Raw genomic sequence first — 16,478 nt, 5'->3', positions numbered from 1 at the left:
TTCTTGCTATGGATACGGGTGAGGAGTAGTGAAACTCACAGGAGGGGTTTAGGTTGTCTCGTGAAAGGACAACTTACAGTATAATGCAGGTTTCCCTCCGGAGTATTTGTATAGCTTGACAGTGTGTATCCTACTTTCTTGTCCTTCAAATCAACCCCAAATAACAAGGGAACCATATGCCATCAATTTCCCATTTTACATAGTGTATACTGCTGTTTACACACAATGCACTGCATGGTCATTTAACAACTCTGTAATGAATCCTCCAATAGCTTAGTGTCACTGTAAACTTTCCAAACACATAAGTAATTGCTTCATTTTTCATGAAAAAAAGCACGTATTGGACTCACATATGCAGATGGGGATATTAGCCGACCACTGATTGTTGTTCTGGCAGGTTATCATCCTCTCCCCTATGAGCTCGAATCCAAACTGGCATTCAAAGCGCAGAACATCTCCATTTAGAAAGCCACTACCCTCTTGGTAGCCGTACAGTGGTGTACCAGGGTCACCACAACTCTCTTTGTCAATTTCTGCGGGTGAGGCGGGGAGAGGAGGAAGGAGGGATGGAGAGAGGTAGAAGCAGTGGATTAAGTCATGCCAAGTACTTTGAGGGACTTTTTTTCTTTAACATTATCTATAAAGGTCCAGGTGAGGAGTCCGAGAGCCTGGTTAAGGAAGTTTTTTTTAAGGAGGAGATAGAGAAGAGAGTGACAGACAGGCAGACAGACAGATATAGGGAGAGACAGGAAGACAGGAAAACAGACTCCTTGCTTTACTGAATGAGGCTGTCATAGACACAGACATGAATACAGAGAGAGAGATGATATCTGCACTAAAGTCTGTGTACCTTTATAGTTGATCTTGAAGCCGATCGAGCCCACGCTCTCATCAGACTGGAGATGAAGCCACATCTGATGGGACATGCTGACAATCAAGTCTGGGACAAAGCTCCCAGTCAGCCTGCAGATCAGGCACCAAAAAAGTCACTGTAGTATCGAAACACACTTCTCAAGCATCTTCTCATCACAGTGTTATTTCAAGCATTTCTACAGTCATTATAAAATGTTGCAAAATGTTGCAGTAATTAATATAGAACCAGACTCAATATTAATGAATACGCACATGATTCTCTCACATGCATGTGTTTTTTTTGTTTTACTTCTTCATTTACTTTTTACCCACAGGTAAATGATAACTCTCCTGTCATGCATGACGAAATACATTTGAGTTATGAATGATTGCTAAGTTAGTGAGGTGACATTCTAAACTAGGGTTCGCTAAAATGTTAATAAGTCAATAGCTAGCTAGCTAGTGAGTCTAGGCTGTCTATTAGCATTGTACAGCTTACCTATTAGCGGCTTTATATGAAACGAGAAACATTTTTGTGTGCATTGAAAAATATTTTTTTAGAGAATCATTTATATATTAATTACCAAATAAATCTGTAAATCTTTCTGAGCGCATTCATGAATATTGAGACTGATCTGATTGCATTTAAATGGTGCAGTCATTGAATTCAATTCAAAGTTCTCTGCACATTGGGGCTTCACAACATCACAAAATGTGGCTCTAACCACCTGTGCAACATATTTGACTAAGCAATAGTACAGTACAACATACGGTCAATGAAATATTTTATGTAATACTTACACTTGTATTATTGTTTTAGAATCACCTACTTCCCCTCCATCTCCAATTGTGAGCGAATCATACCCAATTTCTAGGTCAAACTCTTCAAAGTTGATCTGAATAACCTGTAATAAAATATAAGTCACTTTTATGATTTGTCCCTTTATAAGTGTTAACATGCAGCATGATTCTCAAGTTTTTTATCAAAAAACCCACCATCTCATTCTGTGAAATTCATAATATGCTGCTGCTCATTTCTATACCTTGCCTTTAGAGACAGTGTTTCTGGAGACAGCTGAACTGAAAGAGACAAGCTACGTAGATAAAAGCCTATGCAATTTTTGAGAGCAGACAGAAACATGTTTGATCAAACAATAATGTAAAAATCCAAGTATTCCTCCTATCTCATGCTGCAAAATATGCTTCATTAAATATTTTATATGCTGGAACTTTTATGATTTATGCAGAAACTTCCCCTTTAACTCAAATCAACAATGGCATCAAGAGAAAATGGGGGGCAAATACAAAATTCTACTCAAATAAATTTTTAACTGTTTATAGAATAGGGCTTTGACAAATGTCCATGCCACACACCCTGCTAACAGAGAACACCACAAACATCCTTCAAAGCAATATAGAAACTGACAGCAGTGACTCTCCACATTCCTTTAGAGCATAAATTAAATACTAAGAACCAATCATTCAAACCAACCAATCAAATTTGAAATGCCTGTCCACATTCACCCTTGAGACAGCTTTGCCAGCTGTCAACGGTATATTTGTTTGTTTAAAAAACTAAACAAATGTACCTAACAAAACAAAAACAGATCAAAGTGGCAAGAGTGGTCTACACTAATAACAATCATTGAAACTGAGTCTACTGCAGAGACGCTACACAACAAAACCACATTATCTCAGCCTACACTTTGTCTACATGGATTAGTAATGAGAGGAAAGATGCTGTAATGACACGAGTGTCACATCTGTTGATGACAAACATATGATGGCTGCTTGCTCAACCCTCGCATCTCTTTCTCTGTCCAAGAGGAGGACAATGCCTGCACAATATCCATGTATAACAGCCTCATTACAATGCACACATAAGCATAATTACCATAATAACACTAATGGACCAAGTTTCAGTGCCAAGTCAACGGCTTGTTTGCCTAGGAGAGGGCGCGGAGGCACACAGCTATGGCACTTGCCAGTTCAAGCAAGTTCTGAATGAGTGTTAGTTGGTTAGTTATTGTTTATTAGCAGGACGGCACTTAGTTGACACCCCTGTGTATATGACTCATCGGAATACCAGTACAGAGCCGGATTAGATGTAGCACAGCTCTGACCTCCTCGCTTTGGAGAAAAAGCTGAACTCATCCAATAATCATTTCTCTCCATTTCTGTCACCACAGATAAATGAAGCCAATCACTACTTTGGCAGAAGTCGTGGTCAAACTGGTGTCGAGTGAGAACTGAAAAGCAACCCGCTGCAGCTATGTACATTAATGAGGGACAGTAACAATGAACTTCAGTCAAAATACATGCATATTCTATGTAACCTTTTCCCATCTTGGGAAGCGCTTAGAAGATCGATGCAAACATAAATATGTATCCAGGAAGGGAATGCCTGGACAACTGCTCTATAACACGGGGAGGGGGGGGGGGGTAAAAAGGTGATGGCTTACTCGCCCAGTTTTGTTCATTATAAAACTAATGAAGGTCTGTTGCACTTTTTATGAAAAACATAAGTGGGCATTACAACATATTACTTAGACTCTTCCTTAAACTCTTTCATCAATTTCTTCAGGGAATTAATCAACAAAATAAAAGACACTATTTCATCTTCATACAGCAGTAGAGTAAGAACACCGCAAACTCCAAGAAAACTACCTTGTTTGGATCGCTGGCTGTGATGATCCACACACACTGGGAGTTGCTCTCATACTGGATAGGGAAGTTGGGAGATGTAAAAGTTCCCGAGGGTCCCTGCAGATTTGATCCACACGTTTTCACTGCAATAGTATAAAGATAAACATGAATCCACAGACCATACACGCATTCATTTGAAAGACAGATTCAAAATAGTCTCCATCATAGAAAAAGAAAACTGTATTAATATAATAATACCAAGTATAAATCATAGCAACAAAACAGAAAAGTCAGAACTAGAAGAGCTAAATTCACAATAAATATTCTCGGAGAGCAGAGTAATAACTCCTGCATTGTAATATGACTGAAAGGTAATACATTGTTTGCACAAGTAAAGGTCTATTAGCTGCGTTTCCATTAATCAAATTCTAAAAGGTGCTCCAGGTATTATGAAACATAGAAAAACAGGCAGAGCATTTTGGAATGGAAAAGCAGAGTGCTCCAGCAGAGGCTTTCATACATAATTAACAAAAATGAACTTTCTTCTATCTGCACAGGGCCTATATCCAGAGGCACTGCCTTAATCAAACTGTTTTATTAGCTCCTCAGAAGCCTTGCTCACCCTTGCAGACGGGTCTGTGGTCGCTCCAAGCAGCGAAGACTTCGGCTACGCGCTGGCAGGTAATCGTTTTGGATCCCTGCAGCACGTGGTCTTCATCACAGGTAAATTGAGCAGTTGCTCCGATGCTGAGAAGACAACAAACACCATTAGCTGCAGAGAAAGCAATTCCCCAAAAATGACTCCCGATGAAATATCAAATTCATTATCTATTTCACGTCATTCATTTCAGGTTTACATTGCACTGTTCATCAATATATCCCATTAAGAGGATATATTAGTGACTATTTGAGGCTATTTATCATTGCCTCCCTACTTACACTGCAATTGCCCGAGTTACAAAACATAAAAAACAATGTCCTTTGTCCTGTTTGTATATGAATGTTTGACATTGAAATATATTGCACATCAGAGCTAAGAGAGTCAAGTGTTGAGTGATCTTACACAAAGGGTCTTTATTTACATGGACAAAGAAAAGAAAAATACACTCAGTTGCGCAGGGACCTAAGAGTGGACTTATGGAAGTCTGCTACATGTCAAAGTAAATAGTCTGGAAGTGGATATGTTGGGTTTTTTCTGCCTGGAAAGCTGAACGGATCTGATTAATGAAAAAGCAGATCCACGATGCTGAACAATATTTACAAAAACATTCTCCAAGACTCCCGCAAAAACATTTGATGATAGTTTCAAAACTGATGCGAGTTAACATGACAAGATGAAAGATGGGATTATGTGCACACAGATTATGTTTTTGCTTTACCAGAATGTGACAGTAATATCTGGAATATGCTGCATGTCACAACACTCTAATTGGATGGAGAGCATGTTAACCCACTCCTTAACTCTCCTCTACACAAATATGAGCTTCGTCACTTCAGCTGCTGGAGCACCAACTGACCTGAAGTCGGAGCCGACCCGTTTGCCGTTCTCTGGCTCCCCTGGGTCAGGGCAGTAATTTGACACCTGTTTGATTCCCCCTTCATTCACTGAGTGAGAAAGAGAAGGACCAAGAACGCTGTGAGAGAAGCACTTTAATTGTCAAAGCTCCGTACTTTCAGAAAACATCCACTGCAGTGAAAAGCTCTTGAATAGTAGATAACTCTGTCTGTTTCAATGTTTAGGAGTTCTGCTGGGGAACAGAATTTGGGTGTGAGAACCATGAGTTAGATAAATCGACCTCATCTCTCAATGTCAGAGACCTTCGACTGCCAGTTATTTGGCAGTGCCGTTGTGATTACACACTCGTCTTTTGTTATATCTGAGTGAGTGCCGAGGGTAAATGCAACTCTCTTACCTGAGCTAGACAAAATAGAAGGAAATATATCTGGGCCCAACAGGGACTAAGAGGATTAAATAACCTTCAACTATCAATTGCAAGAGCTACAATAATCACTCAGTGAGACTCTGCATACATAATAGTTCAAGTACACTAGATAAAGCCTTGCAGATACGGTTTCATATTGAATATAGCCTTTGCTTTAGTAGGAATATAGAAAGGTGGCCTGGAAGAAGGAAGATATTTCAGTGTTATTTTGTGTTCTGACTTTTAACAAGCTCATCTCCCCCTCACATTACGATCTGTAAATCAAAGGCTGCATACACTGCAAACGAAATTCATGAATTATGTAGCAACATAATTATTGTTGAGGTCTGTTGTAATATTTGCAATAAGACATGACCCCACACACTCAAGGACCCTTCCGTTATAGCGCGAGAAGCTCTACCGGCATGTGCTCTCCTCTCCAAACTCTTTCAGGAAGTTCATTAGCTTTAAAGTTGATTGTTGCGGGTTATAAGAAAGTTATGGGTTCAATTATATGCAATGAATCCAAAAGGCATGGGAAGCGTCTCATCACAGTCTTTTAAGTGACATACAGTATTGTCTCGTAGAAAAGATTACAGCCATCTGCATTATTCATGTCTCCATGCAATGCCAAATCTATGACACATAAGGTAATAAAGATTACAACCTGTTATCATTGAAGTGCTTAGCACACTGTTGAGCTAAAGGAGAATGTGTTCAAGATTTATGTTAATGACAGAGCTCCGCAAGCAATTAGAATGCATTCACTTTGGTCTGAAGTATACACAAATCATCGGACAAGTGAGTGGTCACTCAACCTTGCCTACTGCTGTGTGTGTAGAGCACACAGTGCATGAATATAAGTCAATCTGATGTGCTGCTTAAATAGTACAGAATGAGAGAGAAAGGGTTTTGGCCAACTGAACTGATCAAATTTAGCATTTCGCTGCAAGATACATAACTAGGCCTGAGCAGAGGTCATTTCTGTCAGGACAGGAAGTCCGGGACAGAAGGGGAAATAGGTCATCAGAAAGAAAAAGAGACTGCACTTCTGCAAAATCTAGTACTGTAGCTTAATTCCTTCACCAAATGATGCAGCAAAAAAAAAAGAGAGACAAGAAAGAAACAGAGACCCAGAACGCAAGCCCTACATAAACAAAAATAAAACAATGAAAACAGTTGCATAAGAAAAATAAAAGACTTACTCAAAGACAGTTTGTTAGTGTTGTCCTTTCCTGGTAATAATTTTACCCCTCTGGATTTAAGCTCTCCAGAGCTTTTCACTGGTCGAGAGCAATAGAAAGAGTTCATTAGATAAAAGAAGTTACAGTATTAGATGTGAGAAGATACAGTACAAGTGTTTCTTTCTCTGGATAATACTTGGTCCTATGAAGAACATCAAAATGTAATTGCTACTGGTGTGCATCTTTTTTCAAAAGAAATGCGTCCGACGGCTCTGATGCATTCTGAAGGGCTGCCCTGACAATTCTATAAAACCTAAATTAGTTTCTCATTTTCATTTGTTTGTTCATATAACTCAGACATATTACACAGTGGATGGAAATTGATTGGTCAGAGCAGATTTAATGGTTATAGCTTGCAGGGGGGGAAGTAACACGCAGAATCAAAGAGCAGCAAGGACTGCACTGCTACATCTTAAGACAGTCTAATTAAACACAGCAGGGGCCAGATTGCACAAAAAACCAGGTGATGCAAGTGGCTGTCATAATTTTGAAGGATCAACAGAATAGCCAAAAGCATGAATGATCAAGCAAAACCAAGGCTACTTGAATTTGAAAACATGAGGCTTCTCCTCTGAGCTAAACTGTAGGTCAACTGGTTAATTCAACCTGTTATAAACAGAATTAGGATGTGGACCTATTTAGTGACCAGAAAAGGACTATTACATGCTAAAAAAAACACTGTGTAATAAAAGCCACCAGCGCCTGTCTTTGCTGAAAAATATCCACCCTTGACATCATAAATAAGAAATGCATATAAAAATGTTCCATCACTGCACAATGCACTGCAGTAGATGATAAATGCAATGAAACTGAATTTTATGCCTTCATTTACATTGAGTTGCCGCACATGCATGTTACTAAATGGTTTTATAGAGCGTTTATGGTGAAGCTGCAGGCTTCATATGTGGCTTGAAGCCAGGCTTAAAGCTGTTATGGTATAGTATATGCAGCACATACTGTGACTTTAAAGTCATGCCAAAGAACAATGTTAGGGTAATGGATTATTGAGCTGCCAGAGTTTTTATAAGGGGGGAAGTATATACACTATTTATCTCTCAAAATTTTGATTAACGAGGCCCTTTGAAGTCAATGGTTTGAAGCAGAAAAAGCCTTCATGCCCTCTACAGAGGGGGTATTAATCAAACTGTTTAATATTCAGTTAGCAAAGATCAAAAACATGTTTTGTAATTACAGTGTGTTTTTCCTACGACTATCCCTTTTTGTTCAAGTGGGGGGGGGCTCTATTATGATGTGCAAATGAAGTAATCATGTCTTACCTTGATACTGAGCCCTGAAGCCTTTGTGGCGGTGGTTGCTCTCTGTCACAAAATGCAGCCGTAGCCAGTTTTTGTTGCTGATGATGGGTGCTGGAATATTCATTCCAGTTAGCCTGAGCGTAAAGTGTCACAAATAAAAGAAAACACATGTCATCCATTTTAACTTTCATTTAACTACATGGCTTTTTCGTCACCAGCGCAGACCAGGAAATTGAGTGAAATGAAGACTGAATGAAAACCAAATTAATTAAGAATTCACAGGAATTAGAGGAGAGTAAATACTTCAGCTATAGAGATGAACTCAGTGCGTTAGGCTTGAAAAGAAAATGAAGACAGCCCTTAAACCAAGAAAATAACCCACCTTGCTTTGACTCTGCAGGTTCTTGTTTGGTTGCTCTTATATGTACAGGTGTGTGTGTGTGTGTGTGTGTGTGAGGGAGATAAAGTGTGTTTTACCTATGTGCAGACATGTCATCCTATGTGCAGTTGACGCTGTCAAACCTCATCTGCATGACTTAAGTCTCTGTGTGTTGTGCCTACATCTGTCTTTCCGTATGTGTCAGTATTTTAGATCATGGGTTCCATTCAGTGTGTGGCTGCACTATTAGGGACACTATAATCATGAGATTTAAAGCTGCCATGGGTCTTCTCATTTGTCTGGCTGACCAGCTCTGCCTTTTTTTCTATTTCCTTGCAATCCTTGCAGCGTAGTGCACAATGCCATTCTAGCTATTAAACGGAGGCTTGGGCCAGGCTGAAAAAGAGCATGGTGCAGTTGAGCCCTGTGTTCCCAAACGGGCTCAGTGGAAAAAAAAAACAAATCTGTTAACTTGCCACTTTGTCTACTTGTATGTGTATGTCCCGCACCCGTTCATGTCTGCGCTATTGTGTGAGTAAGGGTGCGTGAAATCGTATTTAAGGTTAGTTTTTTTCTATTATTTCTTTGCCATTTACTGCAGAGCAACATAAGGGGAAGGCAGACACAAGCAATATAAAAAAAAAATGAAAGTGGGGGTGAGACAAAGACAAGCCAAAAGGCTGAGAGGGACTTTTTCTCTTAGTGGCCACTGCATAAAGAAAGAAGACTTGATGTTTGTTTTATTTTTAATTGATTGGCACACTAAATGGAATTTTTTTTAATTATCATTTTAATCCAAATTATCCATCACCAGGGGAGATGATGGCAGCTCCTCAAGAAGGTTATTGATTTTCACACAAAAGTTGACCTTTTCTCTCATTGTCTCATTGATAAAATGCTAATGACACCAATAAATGGGCAGAAAGAAAAAGAGCAGCCGTCAGGTAGCTGAAGTATTTAGAAGAAACTGCCTCCATGTTTCCTGTGGTGGAAGCTGAAACTTATCACAAGGAGTCTTAAAGAAAATGGATTGTGACAATAAAGCTGTACCCCTCCAGAAGTTGCACAGATGCTCCAGGCAGCACAGGAGTGATGTTACAAATTTAAGACCAACGGAGGTGAATATACTGTTGTCACAAGGGCAAAATATGGCAGAGGAAGTGAAACATGATCTGCCATCAACAGTAAATAAAGGCTCAACGACACCTTATAGAGGCTCTTACTCCAATGAGTACATTTGTATCCATGTGCAGTAAACCATTCTATTAATTTACACATACAATAACAGTCTGCATGCAAAAATCTCCCTGCTACATAAAGCAATGAGAGTACAAAGTGAAAAAATACGCAGTGTATTGTGATATAATTTTGGGGACGCCTGGTTTGCACAGAGCAATGCACTCCCTCGCCACTCCCTCCAGCTGCTGTGCTCGCAGCAAGCACAGATGCCCAAATGCACACACATGTGCTCGCAGGCTAGAGGCCGGCAGAGAGGGAAGACTAGCAGCATTCGACGTGACCTGACAAATTGATAACATGTGTGCCAAAATCTTCTCGTGCTTTCTTTGATGAACTAAAGTTATCACGTCAAGGAATATGTTGTAACAGTAAAATGACTTCTGTTATATTATTTCTCTCACACTCTTTTGTTGTTCAAGTCGTCCTTATATGTCCACACTGTGATAAAGTTTTTAACAGCAGCCAAATGTTTCTGCAAAATAATTCAGGGCCACTTCACAGAACTTCTATGCTCCCTGCTGCTACTCGTCAATGCAACTGTCATGAAAACAAATAAATTACTTGTGGAAAGTGGGCTGCCCAGTCTCCTTAACACAGATAAGAACAAGTGAGTGCTGTCTACTGTTTTCTTATTGTATCTCCTCCAGCGCATATTGAGTGACAAAAGATGAGAAAGTCCAATTGGAAAAATGGAGTCCTCACATAATGCACTGCCATTCTATCTCTGCAGACTCACTCTGGCTGTCTATTTGTTCCTTCATAGATATGGAATGTGGTTTTTCAGTGATTACTTCTTTGCATGAGTGCAGTGTTTTTTACGTGCTTGATTTCGTCCAAGTTTTAGCATGCTTCCTATCAGCGATTTGGGGAGTCTTCAGGACTAACGGTAGTTTCTGACATAGGTTCACGACGTACATTCGAGAATTCTCGTGAAGTTCTCTGAATAAAATGGGCCTGATTTGATAGGATGAGTAGTTGAAGGGAGCATGGCAATCTCATCAGAATACCAACGTAACAAGTCCCAGTGTGCAGTTACTGTGGCCAAATGTTTGGCCTTGAGGGCAGAGCGCTAAGCTGAAATCTCTGGCGTCTCTACTTAGTTTCACAGAGGCAGGTTATACGTAGGTGCATCTGAGATAGTGAGCATTCAATTCAAATTTGTCAAAAAAGATAAGGCCAGGTGATTTTGTCTTTTCCTCCCACATACATTCTATAAAATCTGACAAGAGGGAGTAATTGCAAGAATATTTTATGTGATAAGGAAGAAGCTCTCTATCTCTCCTCAAGTTAGTCCCTCGTCACAGGCTGTTCAGGAGATGCACTTACACCGCTCGGTGCCTGTCTGCCAGTAGATTGGCTTCTGAGAGCAGTGAGCCAGTCACTGTGGCTCCTTACATTAATTGCCCTGGTGGAATACCTGAGTCAATTGTCAATTCACATTCCTTCAGTCAAACGCTGCATTATTCGTTGTCTGACGGCTGAAGAGGAAAGCTTTTGGAGACAGCTTGATGGGTTATTTTTTGCCTGGGAAGATCAATAATAAATCCCGGAAAGAAGAAATTGAATCTAATACAAATGGTAATTTAAATAAAGTTGGTAATTTAGCTGCAGGGCACCTCTTGCTCTCAACCTGTTTTAAATATTGTAATCTTCCTCTGACAAGCATTTAGCCACACTGTTGGAATAGGATTGTTCATTCTCAGTGAACCAAATAAAATATTGGCAGAATGCTCAGCAAAGCAGCAATCTAGCAAAAGTCTGAGCTTTCTTAGTACGGTTACAATATGCAGAATCAACGTTAGAGTAGGTCGAAAAATCTGCAGACACTGGATGACAGAAAGTTAGAAAATGAAGTAGACATGGAGAGAAAAGTATGAAAAAATAAAGCATTTCTTGACAAAATTTCACAGCACATAAGCACAAAAAGTGTATCTAATACCTGCAAAGCCTTTCAGGTTTTATGTTCTCTGTCCATATCTGAAACAATGAGTGACGTGTAATCTACAGCTTGTTGTTTTTGCCCTTTGTGAACAAGGCTATACAATCACATTAAAGGTCAGAAGAATAACAAAGAACTGTTTTCCTTGGTCTATCCAGACTCCAGTGTTGGCTGTTACCAAAAGAAACAGAGATTTTTTCTGTCTATTTTCACCGTGATTGATGTGTAGCCTCACATCAACCTTCCCCGGCATGACGACAATGGAATCAATAAACTCATTTGCGGAGATCTGATAGAAATCTTCAATTGATAAAAGGATAAAAGCTGCTAAGAGGTGTCAGCAAAACATATTTCTTGCCCCATAGTCCTGGATTTTGTGTACTTTCAACTATCAGGATTTGGTTTTTAGTGTAAGTCATCATCTATCATACACTTTCAGGAAATTGGCTGGCAAAATTAGGCAGTTCAAAATGATACAAGTACATATATCAGAATTAACATTAATATATTTTCAGTAATGCCATTTATGTGGAATATATGTCTCATTAATCATGTTAGATATCAATAAATGCCAACTGTGCTGACTTTCTGTCATTATTTCGCAATTCTTATTTCGCACCACTGAAGTTAACTTTGCAGTCAGGGATCAAGGTTTCTAACATACAGCTCATTTTCAGCATTCATATTTTTACTCATGTTTGTAACTTGACAACGAACTGTAATGTTGACACAGGTTGAGAGAGGATAACAAGTTAAGTTGGGTCACGCTTTAAGTATATTTGCCTGAAAAAGGCTAAGAGGAGATGTTAAATCTGGCTGACTTTGAGGTTCCAGGCTGTCAATCATCATTAAGCAGCTCTAAACCCCAAGGGTAAATTGACAGTTTGCTTGTCTCTGCCTGCAGCTGATGCTATATGTTAGGATGCTTCAAAGTTTAGCTGTCCAATGGCCTTGTACGCAGTCAGAGACACTCATAAAAAGAGAGGGAGCAAGGGCAATGAATTTTATGGGCATGAGAGAATTGCTCGCTCTGAATCGTGTTTATTTTCTTGTCTGTTTGTTTACCTGGCTGAGCTGAAGCCATCTCTCTAAAATTCTGGCCCCACTGCACTCAAGCTCGCTGGGTCCCACATGGATTGTAGGGCTTAAAACGAGAACTCTGGCTGACAGCCACTGACATTTGGTGACATACAATAACATCATCTTGGAGTTTCAAAGTATTCAAGTGATGTGTGGTGACCGCTCGGCACGCACACAGGTAAAACTCCCACAAATAAAGAAGCTGCTTGTTAAACTACCTGATAAATAAAAACAACATGTGTTTTTAACCTCTCCTTAGACAGGTTCCAACTCTATGGACATGTCGCCTGAAAGCACACAGGGTCACAGGAAGTTTTGTCTGATTTACTGATATGTTTTATATACATTCCTAATAGCTGAAATTGTTCACTCCATGATTTTGAAAAGTGAATACAAATGTACTGCATACTTAAATTTGTTTAATATATTTGACAGCTTTGCAATTGCTGAGAACTTAAGATGAGGAAATGGGCAGTGAAGTATAAGAAACCCTGCTGCAAATGGAGGCAATAAAATATTCCCTGAATGTACACAACAGAAAAGTGTTTGCGTTTCTGTGTTGTTTCCTAGTTTACAGTTAATGTAATCTATTCATGCGTTTCATTTGCAATTCATAAGTTAAGAAATGTGATAAAAACATGAAAACATATCATTTACATTAAAGTTAATCTAAACAAAAATGTGTACGATACTAATGGAACAACTCATTACTACTATGCTGTGCTAAATAAAATTATTATTTGATTTGCATTTATAGATGCTTTTCTTTTAAAGTTGCAAGGAAGTAACCTACCCAGCATGCCCTTTTCTTTGTCACTAGGGTTAACACTATGTGGACTTGAGGTGCAGAGGTCTGTTTGTTTGCTTTCCTCTCTGTTGAAACTGCTTGGCCAGTAAAATGCTTGAAAGCCATTCATTTGGCTACTATTCAAAGCGACAGTCTTCTGTAATGACCAGAGGACTAATTGAATAAAAGTATACAGTACTTAACTGTATGTAAATAATTAACCATTTACACCATTTTTTCCGTCATCCTGAGAAACAGGAGACATGAGATAACACAAAGCCTTTGCCACCAAGGTTCTGAGGGATTAAAACCGAGAGGCGCTTCTGTCAGTTAAAGAGTTCATTTTGGAGCTTTTATACCTAAGAGAAGAGGGTTACCTGATGGTCCGTCAAAACAAATCAGTGTCATCCCATATCAGCTCCCTGTCACACTCTCTTTAGCTACGTCAACATACAATACTTAGCAGCCATCACAGCAGCTCTCCTTTTGATTCTCTGTCTCTCTGTGACACAGTGTCCGCCTCTGACTTTCAGGGACAAAAAAGCTCGTAGTTCAGTGATTGATTGGAGCATCTTTCGTCCAATTATAATTAATGCTCAGCAGGAGCACATCAACCTGCTGGTTGATCTCATTCATATGGGACGTAGAAGAGATGGATGACCTGGGCCTCAAGGTTGGGGGTCAGACCCATTTCATATTTCCTTGTTTCAGCTGGGAGTGACTTCTACATCAATACAGAAAGCCATTAAGTAAGGTGTCTGAAGGCTGCTTTTCAAACAAAACTCTGTCAAAGATTTGTAATTCATGTGCACTTTAATTTGAATTATGCAACAGGGAATCATGTGACCTCTCTCAGAATTAAATTTAATTCAATCAGAACCACAAGGCATATTTAAAACATTTTCTGCACAAAACCATCCATGAAAATTCATTAAAGGTACATTTGCATGCCTGTCAATTGCCCCTTTTTCCAATACATGCCGCTGACTGTAAAGTGCTGCTCCTATTAAACATTACATGGTCATGCTCAACCATACATACTGAGCCTTTGTTCCTTTGCATGCTTTAAGATCTCAGCAGGCTTCCTTGTTATCCTGAGAACTAAGAGAAAATCCTAAGGCAATATAGCCTTGTTTTACCAAGCCCCCACTTCTCTTTGTAAGCAATACAGTAGCCAGCTCTCTTGCAATCTGTAAATCTAGGCTAAACATTAATTAATTCACGCCATGAATGTCCATTTGTTTTGTTTTCACCAAATATCCCTCACATACCTTAATATACCTTAATATAGTGTCTGACGGATGCAAAGATTACTCTTTACAGATTACTTGCTAGATAGATACATCCCTGGATTAAATCATTGGAAAATTATTTTTGACTGATATTCAATTGAATACTAAGACAAGATACACACACTGATGCTGGCTTTGAACTATGCGCTGGTCTGGTCTTTTTCCTCTTTAGCCCAAAGGACACGGGTCTCGACTTGCATTTGAAAGATACAGCGTCGAACTGCGTTTACCAACAATGGTTTTCTGAACTGTTCAGCCCAAGTAGTAATATCCTTTATAAAATCATGTTGGTTTTTAATGCAGTCCTGCCTGGGGAATTGTCTCGTGCCTTACATCAGAGATTTGAATTTTGATTCTCTGAATCATTTCATTATACAGATTTTAGACGATGAAATCCCTAAATTCCTTGCAATTTTGAATTGAAATGTTGTTCTTAAACTGTTGGACAACCTGCAATCAGAATGTAATCATGTGCAGACAAACTGTGTTTACAGTTTTACAAAGTGTTCCTGAGCCCACATAGAAATCTGCTTTATACAATCATGTGTTGACAAAGTAGTGAACCTCGCTCCATCCTTTGCTTGTGAACGACTGAGCCTTTCCAGGATGCTCCTTTCATATCCAATCATGATACTATCACCTGTTACCAATCAACCTGTTTACCTGTGGAATGATCCACACAGGTGCTTTTGGAGCGTTCCACAGCTTTCCCAGTCTTTTGTTGCTGCTGTCCCAACTTGTTTGAAATGTGCTGCATCAAATTCAGAATAAGCAGCTATTTACAAATCTTGTCATTGGATTATAATCCTATTGTTATAGTTAATAAAGGATAATTGCCTTTTTCCAACATACAGCTCCTTATTGCAAACCCAGCCATTAAAATGATGAGGGTTTTCTGCTTTCTTTTCAAGGGCATTCTTTCTTATACTCTTGGAGAGTTTGGTCTTGGTTTGGAACTGCAGCTGGGTGCCTCTAAAGCCAATAGAAACATTATCAGCATTGTTGGTCTTATCTTTATTGTTGAGTATTTTAATCATTTTATTTTGTACTATTTTAAGTGTCTCATTTACTAAGTGATGGTGTACTTGCCTCAGTTTCAAAATGCCTTTGTTCTGTTTCAATAATGTAATATGTGATAGCAATAGTATAAATAAGTTTGTTACTGTATGTGATATTGGGATAAACATGGTCTTACTTCTTACTTTACTGGAACTTTCATTTGTCAATCAAAACTGACTTCATATTGACTTCAAAACACACTAATTATGATAAAAGTGCAAGCATCTCTGGATTTCTAAACTTACTTTCTGGCCGACATTTATTTATGCAGCCCGGTTTTCTGACAGAATATAGGCCATTATTTTACAGTTTCAGTATAGCACAAAAAAAATATAATTTCCTGAGAGAATTTTGTACATGTTATCCTTCTCCAGTCAATACATGAGTCAGAAACACTTATGGAAACCAAACCTGCATCCTCACCAATAGAACCTCATCTCACACAAGTCACAAACACCTTTCTATTAAGACCTTGTCAACACCATACGACACATGCACCGAAACACACACACACACACTTACACACCTCCTGTCAAACTCTTAACCGAAGGATCATCTGTTGAAAATACAAGCACTACACGCTCTCACTCCTCCTCACAGCTTAACTCACCAGATGGTTGGCAGTTCAGATCCCTCAACTTCCAGATAATCCGACTTCTCCTCCATCTGAAATTCAGTGAAAACCAGGGAGATGGTGTCCCCCGGATCTGCCAGAATGGTCCACTTACACTCCCCACTGCTGCCAAGGCCTCCAGCACCTTCACCTCCGCCAGCACCGGGGGA

General features: G+C 39.3%; 2 protein-coding genes across 2 annotated transcripts in view; both read right to left on the bottom strand.

Annotated features, from left to right (window-relative positions):
- Positions 1–13,205, bottom strand: part of LOC121611032 (CUB and sushi domain-containing protein 3-like) — a 158,139-nt gene extending 144,934 nt beyond the window's left edge. The window contains 9 exon segments of the mRNA XM_041943392.1: positions 351–533; positions 851–963; positions 1,654–1,757; positions 3,520–3,641; positions 4,121–4,245; positions 5,016–5,103; positions 6,626–6,703; positions 7,942–8,065; positions 13,173–13,205. Coding sequence (XP_041799326.1) covers positions 351–533; positions 851–963; positions 1,654–1,757; positions 3,520–3,641; positions 4,121–4,245; positions 5,016–5,103; positions 6,626–6,703; positions 7,942–8,065; positions 13,173–13,205 — 970 coding nt within the window.
- A 3,096-nt stretch (positions 13,206–16,301) lies between these two features.
- csmd1a (CUB and Sushi multiple domains 1a) overlaps positions 16,302–16,478 on the bottom strand; it is a 70,510-nt gene continuing 70,333 nt past the window's right edge. Inside the window, exon 7 of the mRNA XM_041942376.1 lies at positions 16,302–16,444. Coding sequence (XP_041798310.1) covers positions 16,302–16,444 — 143 coding nt within the window. The remainder of the gene's footprint in view (positions 16,445–16,478) is intronic.

The sequence above is a fragment of the Chelmon rostratus genome, chromosome 8, assembly GCF_017976325.1.
Source record: "Chelmon rostratus isolate fCheRos1 chromosome 8, fCheRos1.pri, whole genome shotgun sequence".
Taxonomy (NCBI): domain Eukaryota; kingdom Metazoa; phylum Chordata; class Actinopteri; order Chaetodontiformes; family Chaetodontidae; genus Chelmon; species Chelmon rostratus.
This window is presented reverse-complemented; position numbering and strand designations above follow the sequence as displayed.